This window comes from Pocillopora damicornis, chromosome 10 (genome assembly GCF_964200805.1).
Source record: "Pocillopora damicornis chromosome 10, jaPocDami1.2, whole genome shotgun sequence".
In the NCBI taxonomy this organism is placed as follows: domain Eukaryota; kingdom Metazoa; phylum Cnidaria; class Anthozoa; order Scleractinia; family Pocilloporidae; genus Pocillopora; species Pocillopora damicornis.
Window position 1 is genome coordinate 4,425,506 of NC_142679.1, and position 26,002 is coordinate 4,451,507.

Consider the following 26,002-nt stretch of genomic DNA (forward strand, 5'->3'; position numbering starts at 1 on the left):
TACTCTTTACGGTGGCTAATTTACGTTTTCAACCCAGTTGTTAACACTAAATTACCTGCTCTCTTCACTATGTTTGAGCGGGTTTCTGATGGTCCACTTTCGTAATGCCTCAACAGGCTGCGGGAATCTCCATTCTTGCCAGTCATCATCGGTTCTCAACAAGTCTCCTCGAATTCCTTCTAGCTTGTTCAGTGTCATCCTTACGTAGCCATTCACCTCCCCGAGTTTGCCCATCGTTTCAAGTGCTTGAACATTTGAGCATAATTTTTCATAAAACTACGACACCTTGTTTGGGTTTGCTCCATAAATCGAAGGAAGTGACATGATGCCGTCAACATAAGCATTTACGATTTCGCTTCCTTTCCCGAATGTTAACTTCAAAATATTCTTTGCTCGTTCGTAGCCTTCTGTGGTCAACGGGAGGCCATCCATGGACGGTCGAACTTGCGGCTCCAAAAGCTCCTTAAGATAGGAGAACTTTGTGATTTGTGAAATATCTGCTGCATCAATTTCCGCTGTGAATTGACCCCAGAACCGCATCCAGTCGGCGGGCGTGCCTTTAAACTGAGTGATGACAAGTTTTGGCAACTTGGCGTTGATGTTTTGCTCCTTTTTCTCTTCAATTTTCTTCTCGTATTTTTGCTTTTGCTCCAGCTTGGCTTTTTCGAACCGCATTTCCTCGTCGTACTTTTTCTCCCTGAGCTGTGCGTCATGCTCCTCCTTTTCTTTCTCTTCTGTTTGCGCTTCGACGCGTTTGCATTCCTTGATCGTCACGTCGAGCTTGTCGATTGTCGCCTCAAACACACTAACACGTTCTTCGATTTCTGTGCTCTGTTTCACGATCTCGTGTTCTTCCTTTTCTGCCTCAAACATCAGTTCTTGTATTTCAGTTTTCAGATCGTGGACTTCTTCAACTTTCTTCTTTAAGGTGTTTTGTATTCTCGCCATTGATATGACCGCTTTATTTCCGATCGCGGTGATTGTGTGACCTTGGGTTAGTTTAAGGGTCTGCAGCTTTGCGTTGATCGCTTTCGTAAGCTGATCGACTGTTTTCGCCATCTTCTGTTCGCTGGGTCCCGTCGGAGGTGCCACTTTTGTCGGGAACGGGTATCCGACAAATAAGTCACAGGTTTAAATCTCAAACTGGTTTACTGTTGTTTTCCCTGATTACAGATATATCTTCGGTTCGCTATCTCGCACTGTCTCTCTCTAAAACACACACCCCTTCAAAGCCGATCTTATTACACTATTTCGCAATCAAGTCTAATGTTCAAAGGAGCTTGTCTTTCACTCAATATTAATAATAGTAATGCTTTCTTGTCACGTTATGTCATGCTATGTCAAGCTTTCCGTCATACCAGTTGTTTGTCGCGTCATACAAAAATTTACAGAATATGCGCAGACAAAGCTCAGCGATTTAAAACAACAATCCCTTTATACTTTAAGGGCATTCGATGTCGATTACTGATCGAAGTACTTATGTGATTCCTAAATGACGAATAATGGGAATTGTACAACAAACTAAATACCTCGTTCTGAAAAACTTCCACATCAAAAAACGGAATAAGCGGGAAACTTTGCAAGAGATACTCATCCCAATTTGGTTGATTGTGATGTTAGCGATCCTAAAAAGAAGGATACTAACGGAGCCGAAACCAGCTGTAAGAGAAAATGAAATACCGACAGCGAAAATTTCCAGCATGGGACTGGCTGGATTACCGGGAATTGCGAGCTCCAAGCCAAATATCGGCTATGTCACCAACAATCTCGCAAATGCTGGTTCGGTTATGGAGATAGTTAGGAACACCTCAAAGGACAGTGCAAAATATGTTGAGTTTAACACTACAGACAGTTTGATAGCCTTTTATAAGGAGCACACCAACCTTCTTGTGGGAATCGAATTTTGGAATGGCAAAGAGAAAGGACTTGCGTACACACTTCGCGTCCCGAGAGGTCGACTCCCCTTACCAGAGAACAGACTTGTCGGTGAGTACAGCTACACATACGTGCATTATGGAATCGCACCCATTGAAAAACGTCCCACGGGAAAATGCAAATAAGCTAGAAAAGAGAAAGAGAGCATGCGTACTTCACGCAGGTCTGTCAATCCGACTGTCAATCATGTAATCCCCCGTGTATGCCGTATTCACAAGTACTTTTTCTTGCTCAGACAACCGAAACGTAGAGCCATTCATCGAAGAAGAATAGACATAATTAGTAGCGTTATCTTGATTAGGCTATGTAGTTTAAATTACCTTTTAATGTCGGGTTTTTGATTGAAATGCGGCAGATTTATGAGGTTCGACCATCAATTTCACCATGAAAGCAAAATAACATTACACAAATATTCCTTTTTAGCCCGTTATTGCATTCATTTTCCGGTAACACGTCGGTAAAGTCTATTTACTTTTTTCATCACTTTCAAACAATATTAATTGTTCCAATTGTATCTCCATTGTCTCTAAATGGACGCAAGTGAAATTTTACAACTCCCGTTTGGGAATTCATTAATTCAGATCTTAAGAGACCAAAGCTGGCAGGTCTCTGTGCCTGCAAAGCATCATGGGTACCCCACTTTTCCTGGGTGATGCTTTTTAATGGACATGATTCCATAATGGTATATGATCGAATGCATTGTTTTCATTGATTATTTATGACATCAACTCCTTAGATGCAGAATATTCACGAGGTGTGTTTTTGAAACCAGTATGACAGGGTGTAACAATATTCAAACCTGAAACCCAAGACCTGGAACATTGATCCTCCTAAAATGTGAAGTGGACAGACTGAATTATCAGACAGAATGTTGCCTTCTTTTTTTGCTCCAAATTTACCTGTATTGTAAAAAAAGCCTTCTTACATCAAATTTTCCCTGTCCCCAAACCTCTCAGGTAAAGAAGCAAGGATGTGAAAATTGTACCTTGTATATCCTCTTTAGGGTCCAAAACCCCAAAAACAGTAGGATGTTTGGTAACACATCCCCATCCAGACTAAGGAAAGAAATGTTCCTACTTCAAGCATACATCCCTTGAGATTATTTTGAAAGGTTGCTTGGTAGCACATCCCCATCCATAGTAGGGAAAGGTTGTACCCTCCTTCCCCTGAAATGTATCTAGACAAGCATACATCTCATGAGATTATTTTGACAAGATTTAAAATGCGTAGTCTAAGACTGCATATAGCTGCACATTTTGCAGTGATCTTTACATTAAGTTGGTATTCAACCTGTTTAAAATTAAGAGTTGGTTTAGGGTCAAGGATTCTATCCCTGGGGGTTTACGATTGCAAATTATATATAACTTTTCATGTGCAAGCTGTAGTGCCTGTTATGTTGGTGAAACCAACAAACACATTGCCACCGGCATCTGCAAACATTTCTCCTTTGACAAACATTCCCACATCTTTCAGCACCCAAGAGGTTCTAAAAATTGTTGCTTCCATTGTTCAGAAGATTGGGACTGTCCTGGTGTACCGGTACACGGGGGAATTCCTATTGTTTTCACATCCATACATGGAGTTGTGACGCAGTTCGTTAATGTTTCGTTCCTTTGTGTACCGGTACACGAGGACACAACCAGAAGACTGTTTTAAAATTCTGGACTCTGCTTCCACAAGCTTCCAATTGAAATTTGAGGAAGCCATGCACATCCTTTGGGAGCAGCCATCTTTAAATTCCCAAGTCAAACATCTTATTTATCCCTTTCATACTAATTAGTCTCCCTTCTTAGCTTAAATAGTTTCACTTTTTTTAAAAATTATTCGTGTTAACGTCTCACTTTGTTATACTGTTTATTGCATAATTTCATTTTGCTTCTCATTAAACAACTGATGATGGATGATGTTTCATCTGAAACATGTTTTGTTTTCATCGAAAAATGTAAGAAAAATGAACTTCAAAAGCATCGTGTGGTTCATCAAAGCAACATGTATTAATAATAATAATAATAATAATGAATATTTTCATATTTCATCAACATGTTATCTTTTTGCTATAGCATATTGACATGACAAACTGTTTACCTTACATGTAGTCAAATTTACATATACATCCAAAAACAGTTGGTTAATGCGCAAACACCCCAGTGGTCAGAAAAATGTGTTTCTAAAATAAGGAAGCTGCTTTGTGTTTCTGGTAGATTTTTGAATATAAGGTCAATACATATTTTGCTGGCACTTGAAACTTTTTTGTTTATAATTATTCCTTGTAAATTTATCTTAAAGAGATACTCTTTTGAAGTCACCCATAAACAGACAAGTACTAGAGTGCAAAGATTGCTGTTCAATAGTTCTAAAAGTTTTAGGCACAAATGCTCTTGTGGTACTATAAGGGAGCAACATAATACAACAAGTGTACTACGAGGAAGGTTCAAGAACCTCATTACAATCAACTCAATACCATTTGTATTGTAGCAATAAGGATAACTTATCAATTCATCATGTGCATTGTCAACATGGATTTTTTGTGTGTTAATAATGTATTCTGTGTTTGAATTGTTCTCAAATTCATTGAAATCATTAGTGCTATTGCTAACACCATTTAAACTCCTTCCAGAAATAACTGGACATGTTAATACACTATGCGTTTGACCTTTATGTCCTATATATTCTAACCTTCAATTTGCTCTAGCATTTGCTGGTTCAACCAATGTAATTTCCATAAAATTCTCATCTTATTCTTCAATGTAAATCTTTAAATTCAAAGTATCAGCTACTGCTTGTGTTATCGTGTTACCAGCCCATGTACCTTGCATAGACATATAAGATAAATATTGATATTGAATAGCTCAGAATCAATGTTATCAATACATAACAATGTAATATAATTAAGTCTAGAATATTGAGTCATAATGTTACATTCAGAATCAAGCTGATCAATCACATACAAATCATCATGGCTGTTCAAATTCACACATGGAAGGACAGCCATGACTGAACAAGCATTTTGGTTGCAAGGTATAAAATCACCACAAAGTGTCAAAAAACCTGAAAAACTTTTAATAAACTAACACTTTACAAACACTTAGAAAACTGTGCCTGGATACTGATAAGGAATAAGGAAAAATCATTGTAAAATAGAGACAAAAAAACCCTCAAATCCACTGAGCATCTCATAGTCACATGGAGAGAACACAGATGGAATGTCTCAATCGATAGGAAGCTGTGCTTGTGTCACATTTTGAAGTGTTGGTTTTGCATATTAAATCCTGTTAGTATGATTGAGTTCTTGTTGAGATCTACCAATCAGTGAGGGAGTACAGATTGTGTGCCATTATTGTATGTAAACTTATGACAAGTCATTACATACGACCAACAACAGGCAAGCACAATTTTAGAGTGACAGCTGCACATGTGTGATTTTCTTCCAGCCAACCACAAAGTACTCCACATTTGTCAGTGAATTGTATTTGTAACTGGTGTGCTAAACAAGTGTAATTTTGTTTGGCACGAATCATACTGCTATTAATGCTATAAACATGGTATTTTAGAATGATTGCATGGTTACATAGGAATCCCAACTAGGAAACAGCAATAACGTACCTCACAAACTTGAGGCAAGTAGTCAGCTGGGCTTCCTGTGGAAAGTTAACAACTTACACAAGCACTTACAAGGCAATGACATGATGGCATGCATTCCCAGAATGCAGTAGCCACAAAAATTATATAAGCCTAATTTAATTTGTAGGGTTGGGTGGGGAAGGATATCATTCCTGTGTAGAGCAATGTTACTTCAAAACATATTTACACTACTATTCAATTTTTAATTATTTTCCTCCTTTCAGGTCCAGGTGAATGTCATGATGTCAACAGTTTGTTTTCAGGGGGCTGCCCTGCCAATTCTTATATTATAACAAAAATAGCAACCCTGCAAACAATAATTGATGCTGCTATTACAAAGGTAATTGCTGGTGAAATGTAATTTTTCTCAGGCAGACCCAGGATTTAGTGAGGGGAGTTTGGGGGGGGGGGGTGTTCAATAACTATCTACTGAAAAGAGGACAATCCTGAGGGAGGTCAGGGGGCATGCCCTTGCCAAGAATGTTGAATGAAATGTCTTGAAAAAAGTTATTTCCAGTGTTTTAAGGGAAAATTGTAGAAAAAAAAAAAAGAAATAACAAATTTGCACATGTTAGATGATTTTCATTTTGACCAAACTGCCTCAATCACCTCTGGATCTTCCCCAGTTTTTTTTAGCTGGTATTACAGTTCCTTAACAGTCAATAATCTTTCAACATTGTGTGGGAAAATGGGATGATAAGTAGATTGATTTTAGACTGTAAAAATCTCTTGGTCTTTTTTTTTTCTTAATTCAATACTTGTCTAAGTATTAGCCATGCACAGTGATTAAAGAAAATAAATTCTGGAGGGTATACAGGGTTCTTTTCAGACAATTTTTAATTTTAGTCCTCTGACTTGTAATTTGCTTTAAGTAATAGAGGTGATTTGATCTATGTAATTTTTTGTTGTTAAAGGTTGAAGGGAATTTACCTCACTACAATGTCCCAGACATCAAGGCAAAGATGATGCCAAAGGCATCTTACAGGCAACCTGTAGAAGAGTTTGCCTTCCTTATTTTGATTTTTATGGTCGCAGCCTTTGTACCTTACTTCCCTGCAGTCCTTGTCAATCCATTGAAAGAGAAGGAACTTAAACTGAAGGAATTGTTGAGGATTGTGGGTACTTCTGATATCGCATACTTATTGTCGTGGATTATTACATATGCAGTGATCATGCTAGTAGCCGTCCTCATTTTGAATGTGATCACAATATTGGGAAACATATTTTCCAATAGCAACTATATTGTGATAGTCATCATCTGCTACCTGTATGGCTTAAGCATCATCACAATGTCTCTCATGCTGACACCATTCTTCAAAAGTGTCACAAGTGCTGGCCTTTTTGCATCTCTGGTGACACCAATTCTTGCTACCATTGCCATACCCTTGGTCCTTGTTGAAGTGTCTAATGTGGTGAAGTGGTTATTGTCACTCTTTTCACCAACAGCATTTGCTCTTGCCTTGTATGAGGTAGGTTGATGTTATTTTCTTTCTCATTCATCACACCATTATTTGCAAATTGAATGCATTTAAAGAACTATAAGGCTGTTAAAACTCACACATAGAATAGACATTCATTCGTCTGAAATTGAAGAAGTAATTAAGTATAGATAAATGAAGACATTGGTTTGTCCACAGTTCCTTGAAAAATTGTTCCATATTAAAATTTTAGGCTGTTGAAGGGGAAGGTCTGAACTTCGACAACTGGTCCACCAAAGGGAGTTTTCCATCCATGTATCCCACTCTGATGCTGCTGGTGGACACTGTTTTGTATCTTTTGCTGGCTCTGTGCTTTGATGCAGTGATTCCTGGTAAGTGTGGTCAGCGTAGGCGTTGGAAAAGTATCTGTAGCAAGAAGGAGCAAGGGACAGCACCTTCCGAACAGCTTTCCGCAAGAGTGGAGGAGGTATCTGAAGATATTGAGGCCATGCCAGCAGATTTACAAGGGAATGAAGTAATAAGGTATTACAAACTAGTGTAATTTTAAGAGTGCTTGAATGAGAGAGAAAAACTGTCAGTTGTGTTGATGTGCCAAATGAATTTTACTTTGTGGCTGTATTTTTGTTTCTGTTTTTTTTTTCTTCAGCATTCACAAATTAAGGAAAGTTTACCATGGGAAAGAAGAGGTTGTTGCAGTTGATGGTAAGAGCTATTAAACTTATCATCAGTCAGTCAGTCAGTGGGTGGTCAGTTGGTCAGTCAGTCAGTCAGTCACCAGTCAGTTAGTCAGTTAGTCACCAGTCAGTCAGTTGGTCAGTCATTCAATTAGTCAGTCATAAGATGGTCAGTCAGCTAAGCAGCATGGGAAGCAGTCATGTAGATAGACAGTTAATCAGTCAAGAGTCAGCTTGTTATTCAACACAGTCAGTAAGTCAGTCAGTCCATCTGTCAGTAAGGCAAGTGAACATAAGGTAGTCAGTTCATCAGTCACATAAAGAGACAAGCATTAGGTCAGTCATTTTTCCAGTCAGCTAGTCAGCTGTTCACTCATATAGTTATAGTCAGTCATTTTAAAGCATAAACTTCTGACTAATGCACCAGTTCTCTCTTTTAAATTGAGCAGACAGAACTTTCTTCTATCTTTGAAGATTAAGTCCTCGTGTAGAGATCCTGGCCTTGATGATAACTTTTGTGTCACACCTTTAGGGGTCAGCATGGATATATATGAAGGTCATGTGACAGCGCTGTTGGGTCACAATGGAGCAGGTAAAACAACTCTAATAGCCATGATGACTGGAATGGTTCCTGCTACTGAGGGTTATGCTACTGTCTACGGAAAGGACATCACCGACCCCAGTCAGATGCGGGAAATAAGAAAAGGCATTGGTGAGAATGCAAATTAAGTGTATTTTTCCCTTTCTGCCAATCAGTCCTCATTGATAACCCAGCTCAATGTCAATATATGAGCAACTTCCCAGCAACCCATCCCCTAACCTAACAACACTCAACTGATAACAAGTAGGGGTTGAACCAAAGGAGGGGTAAACCCTACCTATTAGTGTGATATACTCCACAAATTTACTGCAATTTCCTTTGTTAGTAATCTTGGTTATGACCATGTCTTATGGATGGATGGATGGATGCCTCTATTTAAAAATAAAATTAAACCTCAGGGTAGCCCCATCAGAAGCCCTAAAGAGCCACCTGCTATCAATGGGAGCTCAGCTGAGTATAAACTAAATAAAATATATTACAATTTTATGTGAAATACAAACACGAAGATATAAAACACATTTATAAGGCTTTAGATTTCTAAATTTAAAATTATGTATATAAAAATTACTATTTATCAGTGTGGTGGTTTACAATCCTTTATATATAACTAATTTTTCATGTTATTTGCTTTTGTTTTATGCAAGGTGTATGTCAGCAGCAGAATGCACTCTTTGACTTTGTGACAGTGAAAGAACATTTAGAGCTCTACTCTGGCTTGAAAGAAGTGCCAATGGAGCAGAGAGATGTCATGGTAAAAGTTGCTAGTTGCTTGTAACAAATCTCTATTGCATGTTAATATCTTTGCCACTTGCATAGGTTAATGACAAGCCAGTACATGGTCTACAATGTTACCTCAGGCCTTTTCTTTAGAATGGAACCTGCACCTGCTACAGGCCAATTTTGGAGTACTGACACCTTTCGAATACCCATGTGATTCTTCATGATACTGCCAAAATAGTGGTTCATCTAACTTGCAGAGAGAATGAATTAAAATTGCTTCCTTTGAAAAGGAAAAAGAAAGAAATCATAAGACACCCTAATTTTCTCTGAGAAAAAGATGATTTGCTTTATTTGAATCAGCTTTGGCTGTAGATGAAAAGCCATGATTTTTCTTATAACCTGTGTGCCTGCAAATCATGTGAAATGGTGCATTTTAAGGATGCAGAGTGGAATTCAGGGAAACGACATGAGGTAACACACTTTTTTTTCAAGGTGAGTTCATTGTTGATGGAAATTGACTTGGCAGACCAAAGGGACACTTTGTCAAAAGATTTGAGTGGAGGCCAGAAGAGGAAATTAAGTGTTGGCATAGCACTCATTGGGGATCCAAAGGTATATACCTGTATTTGTTAACTTGTAAGTGTTATGAGAAAATTAAAACCAAATGTCATTTAATTTCTACAACCCAACCCCTGTTGACCTTTTCATTGGATGAAAATCACAATTTCAACTTTCTTTCCTAGCTGTCTGCCTTATATTTCTGATCATTTTAGTCCCATGTATTTAGTGTTTAACTTAAATTCAAACAACATGTTGACAGTAGCTGTTATTTTTCTTCCTTGTCCTTTGTAACCTTCTGCTTGGAAATATAGTGATGTTGTTTCAAGAAATTTTGTCTCCATCTCTCCTGAGAGTGAAAGGTGAACCCCTTTGTGCAAGAAATTTTAACCCCCAAAGGGAGAAAGGCAACTTCAGAGTTACTGGTGGTGGTAACCTGAAGAGCCTTCAACTCAGTAACCCTTGTGGGTCCAGGCTTGAAATTAGAGTTCTTGGCCAAGAGTCAAGTGCACCAGTGTTAGCGACTTGTTCAACTTAGTTTCCCAGTTAATGATCAAAAGGATTTAATAATTGTGTTCAAATTAAAGGTGATCATTTTAGATGAACCAACAAGTGGAATGGATCCATATGCACGACGACTCATATGGTCCTTGTTGAAAGAGAAGTGTAAAAACCGAGTGGTTCTCCTTACAACACATTTTATGGACGAGGCTGACATTTTAGCAGGTAAGTAAATGATATGATTATCAACTGATTTCTGACTGTAACTAGTAACTAATTTGTGTTTCATATCTCTGCTCTGATTGGCTGTTAATTGGTTACTTTGGACTTTTTTCACTGAACACTCTTCAGCTTTCACAAAGCCCTCCCTCTTTTTCATATCATAATGGTTCCCTACAGGATCACAAATTTTTTAAAATGTGGGGAAGAAAATTTCTTGTGAATTTTTAAATCAGGATGGTATTGTCTACTGAATGGTTATGTTTCTATACTCCCAGATTACAAGGTTATTTTATCCAAAGGAAGAGTGCGCTGTTCAGGAAGCTCGCTTTTTCTCAAGAATCGCTTTGGAATTGGATATCATTTGAAGTAAGTATTGGCCAGAAGTTTATATCATAATTTCTTTCAGCCTGTAGTTTTTTAACCATTTTACTCCCAAGATCTCATTTTCAGTAATTCTCCTTACTGTCTACAGTGTTTGTTTTGGAGAATTTGGTAAATTCTTCCTTAATTTATATTTCTCTTTATTCTTGTCACTTGTTTTCTTGATATTGTTAGGGGCAATTCTGTCTCAGTCACTCTTGTGAGTTATAGGGTTAAGTCAATTTGGACTTGGTCTTTCATATTTTCCAGCACTTTATGTGGTTTGCTAGTTTTTACTTTGAGTTCTTTTTGACCCTTGATATATTCTTTTTTTCTGATTGACTGTCATGGTTACTCTTACTTGACTGGTTTTTTTTTTTATGGCAATTGCAAGGCACTCTTCAATTAACAATATTTTTTCCCTTCAGTATGGCTCTAGCAGAGAATTGTGATACTCAGCCATTAATTGAGCTTGTTCAAAGCAAAGTGGAAGGTGCAGAAGCTATCCGTCACCATGGCAAAGAAATGGCATTTTCCCTTCCTGTGGAACAAGTATCATGTTTTCCAGGTAAATTTAATGAACAATTAACTGCCTTGTAAAATGGCCAACTACAAGTTACCTTGGTGGTATTTTTCTTGTAATAAACATTATGACTTGGCTCAACTCAGCTGTGAATTAATTTTCCTCCCATGTTTACTTTGAGATGAACCAGTTGTTAACCCTTAACACCCTAACATCAGTATGCATAATCTCCACACTGTTTTCCATACTTTTCCTAAGGTGCTGACAAGGAGCATTTGTTTAACAATAAAGACGTTCTTTAGTTGGTGATCATTTCCTTTGTTCTCATGACCTTTATGCATTTTTGGTGTTGATATTATAAGGAGAAATTAGCTGCTAGTCACTCCAAGGGGTCAAAAGGTTAACAGATACTTCTATCAGGCAATTACCAACACCAAAATTAATCACTATCAATAATTGTAACCAGAAAGCTGTCTGTCTGATCACGTAATCTGATCATCTAGGTGATGGTAGCTCGGACCTAATTTCTCCTCCTGATATCACCCATGAATCAAACATTTAGGTCATGAGAATATAGAAAATAATAATTAAATGAAGAAACTTTTGATTGTTAAACAAATTCTCCTTGCCAGCACATCAGGGAATGTATGGAGAACAGTATGGAGAATATGCATACTGATGTTTTGGTGTAAAGGGTTAACTGCAGTTTGTTTAAACTAATTGGTCAGTTTGCCTGCGATGTTGTTGACTGTAATACTCATTCAAGTGGTGTATATTTGTCATGATCATCCTTAGGGATGTCTGCCTATGAAAAATATTTCTCTAAGGACATCTCCTATTAATATATAATCACTCAATTTTCAAGTACATACATTTCAGATCTATTCAAGGCACTTGAGGACAACAATTACAGTTCAGAAGGCTGTGCCGCCCCCTTATTAGGCGTGACAAGTTATGGTGTTTCCATGACAACTCTAGAAGAAGTATTTCTTCAACTAGAGGGCACCTCTGAAGAGAGTAAAATATCAACAGATGATGCACAAGAAACAGTACGAAATCCTTGAGTTTAAAATTGGAAATTAATACTCTAACAATGGGGTGGGGCATGCTGATATGATTAGCTAGTAATTTAGGATTATCAACTAAATTGATAATGGTGCCACAGCGATATGCTTTAGAAAATGGAATTTAATTGAGTGTACCACCATAATTTTGTGCTATTGTAACTGAAAATTATCTGCCTTTACCTTAAAGTAACCCCATTTGATGTCCTTTCTTTTCTATCTCTTTATGCAAGTTTGAACAAAGTGATGCAAATCTGTTGGCACCTTCAGATGCCATGAACATTGAAGACAGAGGCTGTAGAATTTCTGGGTTTGTTGATGCCCCAAATAACACAGGGGTGGAACTGAATAATCCAGAACTGATGGCTGATTCACAGAAATCAGTCTGGAAGGCAAAACAACAAGTCTTAGGATTAATGCGGGTATGTTACTTCTCAAGACAAACTAGAGCAGATTTCCATTGGATGTTGTAAAAGTAAAACTTTTTTTGTCTGGATTTGCATTTATACCATGGCTGAAATTAATGAGCTTTACTTTTCTGTTTCTTTTCAGATTCACTGGTTAATGTTAATCCGCCGTTCACCAGCCACGTCATTTTTCAAAATTATTATTCTGCTATTTTTCATATTTGCTGGTCTTTTACTTTTACGTGTAGCCAAGAATGACAGCCAATCAGCAATTGGTTTGAAGCCTCTAAAACTGACACCTAAGATGTATCTGAAACCTGGAAGTAAAAAGGGTTATGCCTCCTTTGCTCTTCTCCAGAACTCAACCAAAGAGGCCATGGACCATGTTATGAAATACCTGAGTGATTATAGTGTTGGCACCTTGTTGGTGTCCTCTATGAGTAGCATATTGAGCAACTCATCAAGTGATCTGTACAATCTGGGATTTGACATTCTCAAGTTTCCTGCAGACAATTTGTCGTCGTCCAGCGTAAGTAATTATAGTATTTTTGCCTGAATTAAAATACAACAAGAGCATTAGTTGTTTATTTCCCCCACTTTTCTCTTTATGTTTGCTATCAATGGTACTGACAAGGAGATTTTGTTTGACAATTGGAAACATCTTAAGTTGGTGATTATTTCCTTTAGCCTCATGACCTTTACATTGATTCAAGGGTAATACTGTAGAGAGAAATTAGAAGCCTTTCATTCTTAAGAGGTTGAAATTAAGGGTCAAAGAGAAAGTTTCTGTCAGGCTCTTTTCAGTGTGTCACTCAACACAAATGTACACTGAGACAAGTTAGCATTGCCTTTTAGGATCTTTCATCAAGCTTTGAGATGCGATACAACGACACAGCTGTACATAGTGTACCTGTTGGCATCAACATATTGGGATCTATCTTGCACATGAATGCTCTAAAAAAACAAAAAAAAGCACCTTATCCACTGGAGTCAACCATTCTTGCTTTCCCTGACGTAAAACCTCAGTGGACTTACAACATTGTAGTACATATGTCATTCCTTCTCATTGGAAAAGCTTTCGGCACTATTCTAGGTGACCTTGGAGTTCTGATTGTAGCAGAACGGCAGGTGAGAATAAAGAAATGGATGAAGGTTTCTGTGTGTTTGGCTCTTTGTGATAAAGCTGTTTTTAAACGATTGTCGCCAGACAAAACCAAGGCTATTTTATCAGCCAATCAGAACAAGGATAAATATCACAAGTATTCATTAGATTTTAAAGTAAAAACCTTTAATGACAGTGTGAATCATAAGAAAATTCAGCAAACAATTGGAAAGTTAGTATTACAAGTTATTTTGGTTTTGCATTTGATTTTTGAAAAGGTGACAACAGTATTCTAGACCAGTCATAGAAGATAGTAAACTAAAAAACCAATGTCATTCCAAGTTGCTTTTATTTGCTCTCTGTGGAAAATTCTGGTACTCATCTGTGGTGTGATTAATAGTTATTCTAAAGGTTGAATAAATTTGAGGAAAAAGAAAATTTCACCACACAGAGAGTTTGAAAAGATTCCAATTCAAAGATAGGCCTATTGTCACCTTTTTAATCACAACACTTACAGTGTGGTAAAAACTCAATGTTACTTCTATCACAGATGAAGATGCGCCATTTACTAAGGGTGTCTGGAGTATCATCCTTTGTGTATTGGCTGGAGCGTCTTATCTCTGATGGCATTGTAGCATCGATTCCTGTGATACTGTTGTTGACACTTATACCAGCCTTACAGCCACCCTCACTGTCTCCTCCCCCTGCTATGGGCTGTGTAATGATTGCAACCCTTCTGTACATACCTGCTGGGATATTGTTTTCGTATCTCATGTCCTTTATGTGCAATTCAAGGCATTTCTCCGAGCAAGTCTTGCCAAGTGTGTTCAACCTTGTAAGTATGATGATAATTAATGGTCATTCATTGTAAAGCCCCATTCAAATATGGCCATGATAGTTAATGATAGTTGATGATGGTTTCAACATTTGTTCACTATCATTGTCTGTCATGTTTATATTTCAAATGGTTCATTGTTAAAGTTGATAATGGTTAAAAAATCATGTAATGAGATTGCACAATTGTAAATAAGTATAGCATGCACTAAGGTCTGCAATTTTGGCAGCATTTGAAATTTTAGTCAAGAAGTAGCAAGTTGAAGATACTAAAGCCTATCAGGAGATGAATAGAATGAGTAGCAAGATATTCTGCAAAATTTTGATGGCACTTTAGTCATTTTACCATTTGCCATTTTGGTTTGAGCTGGCTTTTGGCAAAACTATGGACCAAAAAGCTATTGTTCACTATCATCTGCTGGTTCAAACAGCTAAAACTATCATCAGTTATCATGTTGAATTTGAAAATGTCCAAACTAAATAATAGTTGATGATAGCTGATGATAGTGCATGATAGTTGAAACTATCATCAAAAACTATCATCAACTATCAGGACTGTTTCATCTGGGCTTTTAAGGGTGGCTTTGCAAGCAGGCACAATGGAGCAAATCATGTGTTCAGGTTATCTACACAAGCTTATTTTGGCAATGGGGGTAATGGTGCTCCCTTGCTTGCTGTCTTGTTGGCTCAGGTTGTAGAATGCCCAACTGCCATGCTGGAGGTTGAAGGTTCAAGCCTCAGGTTCCAGAGTAGGCTTTTTACCTCGATCCTGACTTCCAATGTTGTGGTCTGGCTTTGATTCTGAAATCAGGGGTTTCTGCAAAAATATTCTTCACACATTAATTGTTGACCAGCTCAATGCAGTTTGGCCAAAGTACCCTGCAAAATATGGCTATAGAAATCCCTCATTACTCTTAACCCTTTAACCCCCAAGATCTGATTGTTAATTCTTCCCTCAAGCTGCTATACATTTCCTTGTAAATAAGTCAAAAGAATTTGGTGTTAGATCAAGACTACTAGCTCCTACCTGATAAGTTTGAGTATTCTCACTAAATGTTGGCTGGATAATGTGTGGATGTTATAGGGAGAAGTTACATGTTAATCACTTATGGAGTTAATGGGTTAAATATTATTATTCTTATTACCTACACCTTATGAAAGCAGTAGCAAAAGAAGTCCAGGGAGGCTTAGTTCTTTTCATGCATGTCTGTGAAATTGTTGCACTTTTTAGTATGAAATACAAGTAGGTTAGTTTTGTCATATAAGAACATGGGTGTGACACATAAGAAAGTGCACACCATATCAAGAGGCATCTATCCACTGAGTGTAATTGCCCCTCTGAATTTGGCAGTGGCTTTTTTGTTGTCGTTGTTCCATAGTAATGTTTCTCTTTATTTATTTAATTTTTTCTTTAGACTGGAATAATTCCATACTTGACTGTATCTTTGGTGGATATGCTTGTAAGCCGAGATACTGCCATTGTTCTTCATTACGTGTTCTTCATTACAGTGTGAGTATAAATACAAATCTTCCTCAAATGTACTAAGAGATTTTCAGCCACAATTTTATCTGATCTCTGGTAAGCTTGATGAAATTTTCGGTATGAAGTTCAGTTCTTTACCTCTATTCTCTCAGTGGATGATGCAAAGGCCTTATTATTGGTCATTGCACTGGACTCCTGCTCAACAGGTCTGGGTTTGAGACCTGAATGGGTCATTGTGTTGTGTTCTTATGAAAAACACTTTAGTTAGTCACTAACTTTCACAGGGCCTCTCCACCCAGGAGTATACAAATGGGAACCAGCAAATTGTCTGGGAAGCGTGATGAAATGCTGGCAGGTAACCTAGTGATGGACTGGCATCTCATCTAGAGGGGAGTAGTAATACTCCTGGTTGTTTCATGATAAGGAAACCCAGATAAGCTTGGGCTGCATGGGCTACTTGGCTCACTTGCTAACTTTTCACTCTCTCTGTTATATGCTACCTTTGAAGTAAAGACTTACTTGGTAAAGGGCTTCCTTTATATGTCTCACTATGTTTTACAGGTGTACAGGTATGAGTCCATTATAGCAGCATTTAGAGCTGGTGGTCAATCTGTTGATGTAGAAGTCACTGCAAGCGACTACTTCAAGTGGACCAAATACAATGGCATCCCAGCCGCATTGATTGCTGTATGTTCTTGCTCAATTCATTCATTACTCAGCCATGTTATTCAAGACATGCACTCTGAGAATCATAATTACCAGACATGCTTTAGAAGGGCCTATTAGCACTGTGCTGTGGCCATTGCTCAACTGCATTACCACTACAGCATTGTGCTTTATGTTGAATACTAAAAAGATGCCTTGAGGAGGGATGGGTGTGGTCATATTTATTTCCTGGGCATTCAGATCAGTTGCTGATTTGTGAGGAGGGAGGGGGGTTGAGGGAATTGTTTAAAAAATCATAGAAAATCAAAATATGACTCAACGTCTTTCTTCTGATTTCCAGCCCAGCTGTAATGAATACTTCATAATTTATACAGAATGCATTTTATTACCATCTTAAAAATGGAAACTGAGACTAGCGCTAAGGTGGTACATGTTAAGTACGATTTGAACTGAAACACAACTCAGCCTAAATGTTGATAATACTTAATTTATTTACAATAAGAAAATTTCCACAGCTGCATTTTTATTCTCCCCCCCCCCTTTTTTTTTCGGCAAGGCAGGCCTCTCATTTTCAATTTGGAGCTTTTGGCTGAGGGACTCAAAGTTCTACATAGGGGCCAGGTGAAAGAAAGAGGGATGGCTTAACATTTGAATTTCGGTTACATGCATTTGACATGAAGTTTTGATCATTATGTCTTGCATTGTAATAACTGATGTCTCTTCTATTTTGTCATTTCTCAGCCTGTTTTTCATACCATTCTGTTTTCTGTGCTGATCTATTTCTTGGACCAACATAAAACTGGTGGTGCTGTGAGTTGCAAGTGTTCCAAAAGGTAATGAAGTGTAACAGTTAATATGATAGTTGTTGGCTGTAAAAATGTGTACTTTTGGTAAGAGGTAATATACTCCTTGACAAAAGAGCCCAGCTTGGAGCAAAACTCAGAATTCAATTATTGGATACCTCTAGGTTCATTAAGAATGCATTTTATTGACCTTTTCCAAGTTGATGCTCTCTTGCCCCCCCCTTTCCTTTTCTTGTTTGTTGTCGAGTGCTTTAGTCAGAGTTCTGCTTGCCTCTTTAGCATGAATGACAAGAACAACGCGCATGTAGACAGAAGTTTCAGTTACATGCGACTGGAAAGTGAGGAATCAATGGATCCAACCAATGAGGATGTTAGGAGGGAAAAAGAAAAAGTCTCAAACATGGTTTCCATAGAAGACTCCACCTTTTCTGCAATAGTAAAGGTGAGAAAAGAGGAAGTTTTCTTTGGAAATGGTAGTGTACCTTATACTCTGATCTTTTCAAAAAGTCCATCCTTTTAAATTTGACCATAAGAGCAAAACAACCAGTCAGAGTTATCCTGCTTTAACCATAAAGCTGCATTTAGACTGGCAAGGTTATTATACAGCCTATTTGGCAATTTTACCCTGTAACTCCCAGGGGTAAATAACAATGATGCAACTTCTCCATAAAGTATCCGGCCAACAGGTAACGAGAATTTTCACACTTATCAAGTAGAATTTGTTATCTTGATCTAACACCAAATTCTCATAACTAGTTTACAAGGAAATGCACATGTTACAGCTAAAGAGGAGAATTAACAATCAGATCGTGGAGTGAAAATGTTAACTGATTATAATATTTTGTCAATGTTTTTGGATTAATGTAAGACTCAAGACACTCAGTCAGTTTTGATCTATTATAAAAGTAAGCTGAGAGGTTCTTTTTGAGGCTTCCCCTTATCAGAACAATTACACTACAGAACTAAGAATTGATAGACTTATACTCATTATTATTGATAGTATAATTACTTTTACTGAAAAAGTTAAACCTTTTGGTATTATTTATGTTTGCTTAGGGACTATGGAAGAGATTTGACTCAGGAAAGAAGGCTAAAACAGTTGTCAAAGATCTGTACTTTGGTGTTGAGCAAGGAGAAGTTTTTGGACTTCTTGGTCCAAATGGAGCTGGCAAGACAACCTCCCTTAACATGATCACAGGAGACATTCCGCCAACAAGAGGAAAGGTGATGTAAGCTACTTGATCTGTGATGTTCTGATGCAAATCTTAAAAGCAAATGTGGTTTGTTTGTTTTACTTTGACCTTTTTTTGGCTCTTTGTTCCAACCCTCTTGACTAACTGCTTTGATTACTTTTGCTCTGGTTTTACAACACATTGTGGTCCCTGTAAGTGTTTGTAAAGTTTGCTTTCAAATCGATATTAAACACTCAGATCCTGTTTTGTCCTTCTTTGTCCCAGGTCTATGTAGCAGGTTATGATGTCAGAAAACAGTCCCATGAGGCATTTCAACACATGGGATTTTGCCCACAGGAAGATGTACTCTGGCCAAAAATAACATTGCAAGAGCACCTTGAGGCTTTTGCCAGGATGCGTGGCAAGCCAAGGGGGGAGGTCAAACGGGTAGTTAAGCAGTGAGTTCATCTTTCTGAGAGACTAAAAGCTCAGGAAAACCTTTATGCCTTATAAGAGTACAACATTTCCCTTCCCTAAGCTATTGGCAAATTTAAGTTAGCCCCCTTTCTTTGAATCAGGGCCAGAAGAGCAAGAATAAATTGTTTGGATCAGTAGGAGTGCTTTCTCATGAATGGATATCCAGTTACCTTGCCACCAAGCAGACTCGCCACCAGTTACCTCGCCACCAAGCAGACTCGCCACCAGTGAACTCGCCACCAAGGAATGATCTCGCCACCAACGTACTTGCCACCAATCGATGTCTTCTTGCCACCAACCACCAATAAAGAGATTAGTCGAGGAGAGTAGGATATTTGGCTGATAAGTTTGTTCACTTGTCTGTACTCAAACTTTATAAACGTATGTTGTCGAAAGCACGTTCGAAACCGATAAGTTTGTTCGCTTGTCTGTACTCAAACTTTATAAATGTATGTTGTCGATAGCACGTTCAAAACCGAAGTAAGTTTTTATTCCTCGCATAGAGTTTTGCAATTTCTCCTCGTTTACGTGCAAAAGACAAACGCAATACGTTTTGATGTCAATGAGTTAGGAATGGAACACATCTAACACGTCGCTGAAGGTCATAATTTAAATACAGACAAGCGCACAAACATATCAGCCGATTTGAATTGTGCTCGTTCGAACATCCTACTCTCCTCGACTACTTTATTCTAGTTTATCTCTTTATTGGTGGTTGGTGGCGAGAAGACTTCGCTTGGTGGCGAGTACGTTGGTGGCGAGATCGTTCCTTGGTGGCAAGTCTCCCTGGTGGTGAGGTAACCGGTAACCCATGAATGACTGGCTCATTGTGTCTGTCTCATGCCCAGTACCTGGCATGTCTGCTTTTAGCCATTTTGCAATTGAGTAACAGTTGTTGTATTGTTTAGAAAGAACCAAAACCAGAGCTAGATTTTTGCTATTTGTGCATTCTTGCAGTAAGCATGGTTTTAAATCTATCTGATAATTGAACTGGCCTCAGGCAAACAGGAAATTGAATGGGGGAAGGATGGTGGATAAAAATATTTGAGTCTAAAATCAAAAGTTTGTCAGGCTTATTCATTCCTTAGCTAATTCAGGTTCTTTTCCTCTAATGACCTAATAAATATTTCCATCTATTTTAGCTATTTGTCTGCTTTAGGGATTACTGAACATGCTAAGAAGAGAACTCAATATCTTTCAGGAGCAACAAAACGAAAGGTCATTGTTTTTTATAAATGTATGTTAGACTAATTTTTGTTCAGGTATATCCTTAATTAAGTGATAGTTTTATAGTTATTCTAATTTCTGGTAATATAATGTACTGTTGCTCAAAGGAGAAAATGTGTTTGGTACTTCTTGTTGTTTTAATGCTGGTTCTGCAAGTGAGAAAGATGAAGCAAATCCCTTCTTCTCTGCACAATGGATATCAAGAAACAAAGATCGCAGCATTTTTATAGAATGGTAGTAAATCTATACTAATTCTCTCTATCCCTTTTTCTCAAAGGCCAGTTTTGCCATGGCAATGCTGGGGGATCCACAGCTGTTGCTGCTTGATGAGCCTTCCAAAGGCGTGGACCCTTCTGCCAGACGTTGCTTATGGTGAGAAGTTGACTGAACTGCATGTACTAGATCCTTCATGTTTAATCCTTTAACCCCTAAGAGTGACCAGCATCTAATTTCTCCTGACAATATCACCCCTGAGTCAAACATTAGGGTCACGAGAAAAAAGAAAATGATCATTAACTTAATAAGTTCTGGAATGGTATACAAATTCTCCTTGTCAACACCTTAAGAAATATGTAGAGAAAAGTATGGAGAATATGCCTACTGATGTAGATTAACATGTGATTCAGGGGTGGTGTTGAAAGGAAAAATTTAGATAGAAGTCATTCTTAGAGGTCAGAGGGTTGATTGCATGTGTTTAGTTTCTTAAGACAAACCATTTGCTGCACCTGCTTTAACTTCTGATGTTTTGTGATGTACAACTTTCTGGCAACAACTAGTTTTAGCCCTCAATTCTCACAAAAAATTGTTATATCTAAGTCCAAGTGTTAGTGTCTTTCACTGCTTTGGATGTTTCTGTGAGGCCATATCACCATTATTAAATACACTCACATAAATGTACAAAGTTATGCAGATGTTTGCTACATCAAAGTTACTGCTTGTATTCCTGTCCCATTATCAGGAACACCATCAGCAGTAATGTCCACGGAAAGAGAGGGGCTGTTCTAACAACACATTCCATGGAGGAGGCTGATGCTTTGTGTTCACGAGTTGGAATCATGGTGAAAGGTCAACTCAAGTAAGTTATATTTCAAACAAATGCCTTTTCTTTTATAAGGAAGAGTTGTTGTCCCCTTAACCTTTTTCTTGAATAATAGGTCATTTACAGTTGTGTACGTAGTTGCTAAGCCTTTGATCTGGAGTGAGGCTGAAAGTAACCTTGTTATGATTGAGACCAGTATCTAGTTAGCATAATAACAAAGTAATTTACATTTGAAATGCAGCAAGGTTTGTATCATAAGAAGGTCAACCTTAGCCTCACCCCTGCTCAAAGGCTTAGGAACCAAACATGCAATTGTAGAATAGACAATAACTCAACTTCTTGTGTTTTCAGGTGTCTTGGTTCAACACAACATTTAAAGAGTACTTATGGCAGTGGTTACACCTTGGAATTAAAACTGAAGAAAACCCACACCTCAGGTCCATGCCCAGAAGGTTCAATGGAGCAGTTACACAACTATGTCATTGAGCTGCTTCCAGGTGCAACCCAGTCTGAAGTGTTTGGTGGAAGACTGATATACAAGGTCCCAAAGGAAGGTGTTGGGGCACTATCAGTCATCTTTACTAAGCTTGAAAAAGGTATGGTGTCTATCTTTTAGGATTGATTGGGCCTGATAGCATTCATTAACTTTGTGAAATGGAAGGTGGGTGCCTGGAGTATTAAGAGCCTTCCACTGTGGCAAGACAGTCCCAGATAAAATATGGCTGCAAAAATTCCCTCAACGTAGCAATAAGTGGCTTTTCCAAGACCTTGCCAATATTAATTGTATCTGAGTGGAGGAACAATCAAGGAAGGGGCAGATTGGGGTGGGGGGACATTTGGAAACAACCATTACAAATGTGCTTACAACTGCCAAGGACCAAATGCTATGAAACTGCTTAACCTGTAGAGACTAATATCTAATTTCTCCTTACAATGTTACCTCTGAATCTTACACAAAGGTCACAAGAAAATAGAAATATCAACAACTAAAGGATTTCTTGATTGGTTTAAAAATTATCTTTGTTAGCATCTTACAAAATGAGTAGAGAACAGTATGGAGAATATATGTACTGATGTTAGGGTGTAAAGGGTTGAGAACTCAAACAGGCCGGCTGTGATAGAGTTGCAACATTCCTTTTGAGCCTGCACCAAAACCATTGACTGACTACAGTTCATTTTGTTCAGTAAAATGAACAGTGTTGTGCAAAAACCCTGACTCAAATTGGACAGGATTAGTTAATCTGCTTTTTTCTTAACATTTTAAGCTGTGCTACAGAAGGGGTTCCAGTCATGTAGCTCTTGGTAGATAGGTTGAACCTCATTATTATGCCACTATAGCTGTGACTTAATGTGTTTGTTCTAAAGCATTTGACAGGGTTAAGGAGAATAACAACAATCTCTCTTATTTCCATCTACAAACATTACACTATCGATATTGCTGATCCTAGCAGTATGCAGGATGCATGTTGTAGGAACTTTGTAATAGACCTCGCTCACTGTGGAGTCTCTATGGCTCAGTGGTAGAGCATTGGTGTGTGGAGTCTGAAGGTCTGAGGTTCGATTCCTCATGGGGACTCTGAATTTTTCTGTGTCCCACACTCGTGACAAGACAAAAAGTATCTTTCTCAACATTATAGCAGTGTTTTAAGTGCAATTTGATGACATATTCATTCACTAAATTCAGCTGTGTTTATTTTTTTTAGCTAAGGAAGAAATTGGGATAGAGGAGTACAGTTTCAGTCAGTCTACACTGGAACAGGTATAAAATGTTTTTTACTCTTTTATGGTCAGCAAATTGCGGCAAATTTTTGTGGAGAGTTGAATACAACCAGGGATTGGTTTTATTTTCCTTTACTCTGCCCTCAGCCTCTATGCATGGTGTGGGAAACTTGCAGTACCTTCTCAACCAATCAGTTGCAAGCAATCAGTTGCAAGCAATCAGTTGCGCTAATAGTGCCAGACCCCCAGCTAACCTCTCCCCAACTGATCTCAAATCTTCCTATGGGCAGAGAACCCTGATCAAGGGCCTATTTGTAGGCCAACCACAACTGTACTGACAGACCTTTACAAGCTGCGCTGTAAATCTCAGTGAAATCAATATTTTACTGACATTTATTTTGATTACTATTTGCTTTAATTTGAAACAATGGTATCACCACTTGCCTCTGAAATTCATTAAAAAAAAACTTGCAGTACCTTCTCAACCAATCAGTTGCAAGCAATCAGTTGCAATCAGTCAGTTGTGCTAATAGTGCCAGGCCCCCAGCTAACCTCTCCCCAACTTATCTCAAATCTTCCTATGGGCAGAGAACCCTGAACAAGGGCCTATTTGTAGGCCAACCACAACTGTACTGACAGACCTTTACAAGCTGCGCTGTAAATCTCAGTGAAATCAATATTTTAATCATTTATTTTGATTTCTATTTGCTTTAATTTGAAACAATGGTATCACCACTTGCCTCTGAAATTCATTCAAAATAAAAACAATGCATCACTTTTCAACCCTACTTCATATTGTATTATATGACACTTGTTTCAAGAGGCCATTTTACAGTTGTGTACTTAGTTGCCAAGCCTTTTATTTGGAGTGAGGCTGAAGGTGACCTTGATGTGATAGAGACCAGTATCCAGTTAGCATGATAACAAAGTAATTACCATTTGAAAAGCAGCAAGCTTTGTATCATAACAAGGTTACCCTTAGCCTCACTCCTGTTCAAAGGCTTGGCAACCAAGCACACAATTGTGAAATGGTCTATTTGTAACTGACCAATCAAATTGCCCACTTTTAACTACAATGATATCCTCAGGTTTTTCTGGAGTTCACAAAAGAACAAGATGATGACAGGACTGGAGCTGAACATAACAGAGAAGAGAATGTACAAAATGGTGGATCTCAGCCAGCAGTGTAACCTGAGTGTCATGCATAGGACCTGGGTCACAAGTAGAGCCTTTTTACAGAGCTTCCCTTGGTATTCCAAGTTTGCAGTTTTTAATTCAAGTATATCTTTTCAATGGTATTGTTATAAACTCAACACTCATTTTTCCAATTAAAGACATTAACTGATTGAAACCAAACTAAAAGAGACCTAAACTTAATTACACTTGTCAAAAAAGTATATTTTATAATAATAATCCAAAAAATTAATTGAAAATCAATGATGTCCCATACAAACAAATAATAACTTAAAATCAAATAATTTCCAATGTGACAATTTGTGAAATGACCCTAATGCACCAGTTAATTAAAAGACTCAACATAAATTGCTTAGTATATACAACAAAATGGTATACTCATGACATGAAAGGATAATTTCATTGCATTCTGTCATTTTATAAGTCTTGGTATTGGACAAGAAGTAAAAGAATACCCACAGCTCTTATTGGAGGGGGGATCAGAGCTCCCTGCACTGCCCCCCTGGATCTGCCATTGATTACTAAAGGAAATTTAAATGTAATCCCATCAGTAGGAAACAATTACACATGTTAAAACAGGATTTTTTTAATGTATAGTTATTCTATAGTTGTACTTGTGTGCTATCTTACTTCAAAAAACAATCAAGTAATATTTGAATAAAATTTTTTTATCCACATGTATAAAGACAGACCTGTTACGATTGTGTCTAAATAAATCATATTACTGCTGACAAGACAGAGTTCTAAGGTGGTTTTTACTATTTTTTCATTTTTTTGAGCAGGTCGGAATTCCCTCCTTTCCCTCTTTGTGGGCCAGTTAAATTACTTTTTCTAATTTCTGAGTCTCATTGAACACCCAATTACTTACAAAAGTTGAGGCAAAGTTTGAATACAACATTTCACTACACACATGTGTAATATTTTTCAAATAATTTTGTCTGTCTTATTTAAAGTTCAAGAGAGGTACTCTATCACTTCATTTCTAAGAATGGTTGCCTTGTACAGACATGCAAATAAGAAGTTTTTCAACAGTTAAACCAAATTATTGTAAATACCAATCTAGGCAACATTCAGTCTGTGGTGAGGAGTGAGAGGTCAAATTTTAAGGATGTTTTAAAAAAAAATGAGTTGCTTATTTCAAAAACAAGTTCTACAACAACTTGGACAGAGATCTTCCACATCAAGCCAAGTTAGACTCATCAAACACAACTATGATGTGATTCCAACTTCATATTGATTAATACCAACCCTGCATGCGAGTGTATCCATGAGCACCTTCACTTTTTTTTTTTGCATGGACGTGGGGCATTGTTTTGAAGTTCAGTGTCCTCAGTAATTCTGAGACGGAATGTTCCGTTGTCAGTTTGTATGCCTTGCACAATATTACACCTCAGGACCTTCTCTGCACCCTCTGCCATTTGAATAAGTTCAGCAATTTTTGCTGGATCTGTCTCATTTTTGTGCTTTAGAAATTCAGTTCTTATCCTCTGTTTCCCAGCCTCTAAAGCAAAACTGTCATCTCTGAAAACTTTAAGCCGAGTCCTGTGAAGTGACCGGTAGCAAGACAACACCTGGTGTAATGGTGCCAAGAAAAACATACTGATGAGAGGCATTGCAAAGACAATTTACAGCATGATTTCCCAATCCAGGAGATCCCTTGA

At 37.8% G+C, this 26,002-nt stretch overlaps 1 protein-coding gene across 1 annotated transcript; it reads left to right on the forward strand.

The window, feature by feature from the left end:
• Positions 1-1,366: 1,366 nt before the first annotated feature.
• LOC113669234 (cholesterol transporter ABCA5) lies at positions 1,367-25,077 on the forward strand. Its single transcript, XM_089184989.1, is given in 28 exon segments — positions 1,367-1,986; positions 5,781-5,896; positions 6,471-7,025; positions 7,228-7,517; positions 7,642-7,697; positions 8,202-8,381; positions 8,915-9,021; positions 9,483-9,602; positions 10,136-10,274; positions 10,547-10,637; positions 11,060-11,199; positions 12,034-12,203; positions 12,452-12,640; positions 12,771-13,154; positions 13,481-13,753; positions 14,278-14,562; positions 15,977-16,075; positions 16,558-16,731; positions 17,452-17,543; positions 17,793-17,955; positions 18,570-18,737; positions 18,971-19,143; positions 20,305-20,380; positions 20,667-20,761; positions 21,348-21,464; positions 21,780-22,024; positions 23,132-23,187; positions 24,236-25,077. Coding segments are annotated over 28 exon segments (5,139 nt in total). The 5' UTR covers positions 1,367-1,502; the 3' UTR covers positions 24,338-25,077.
• Positions 25,078-26,002: the final 925 nt, after the last annotated feature.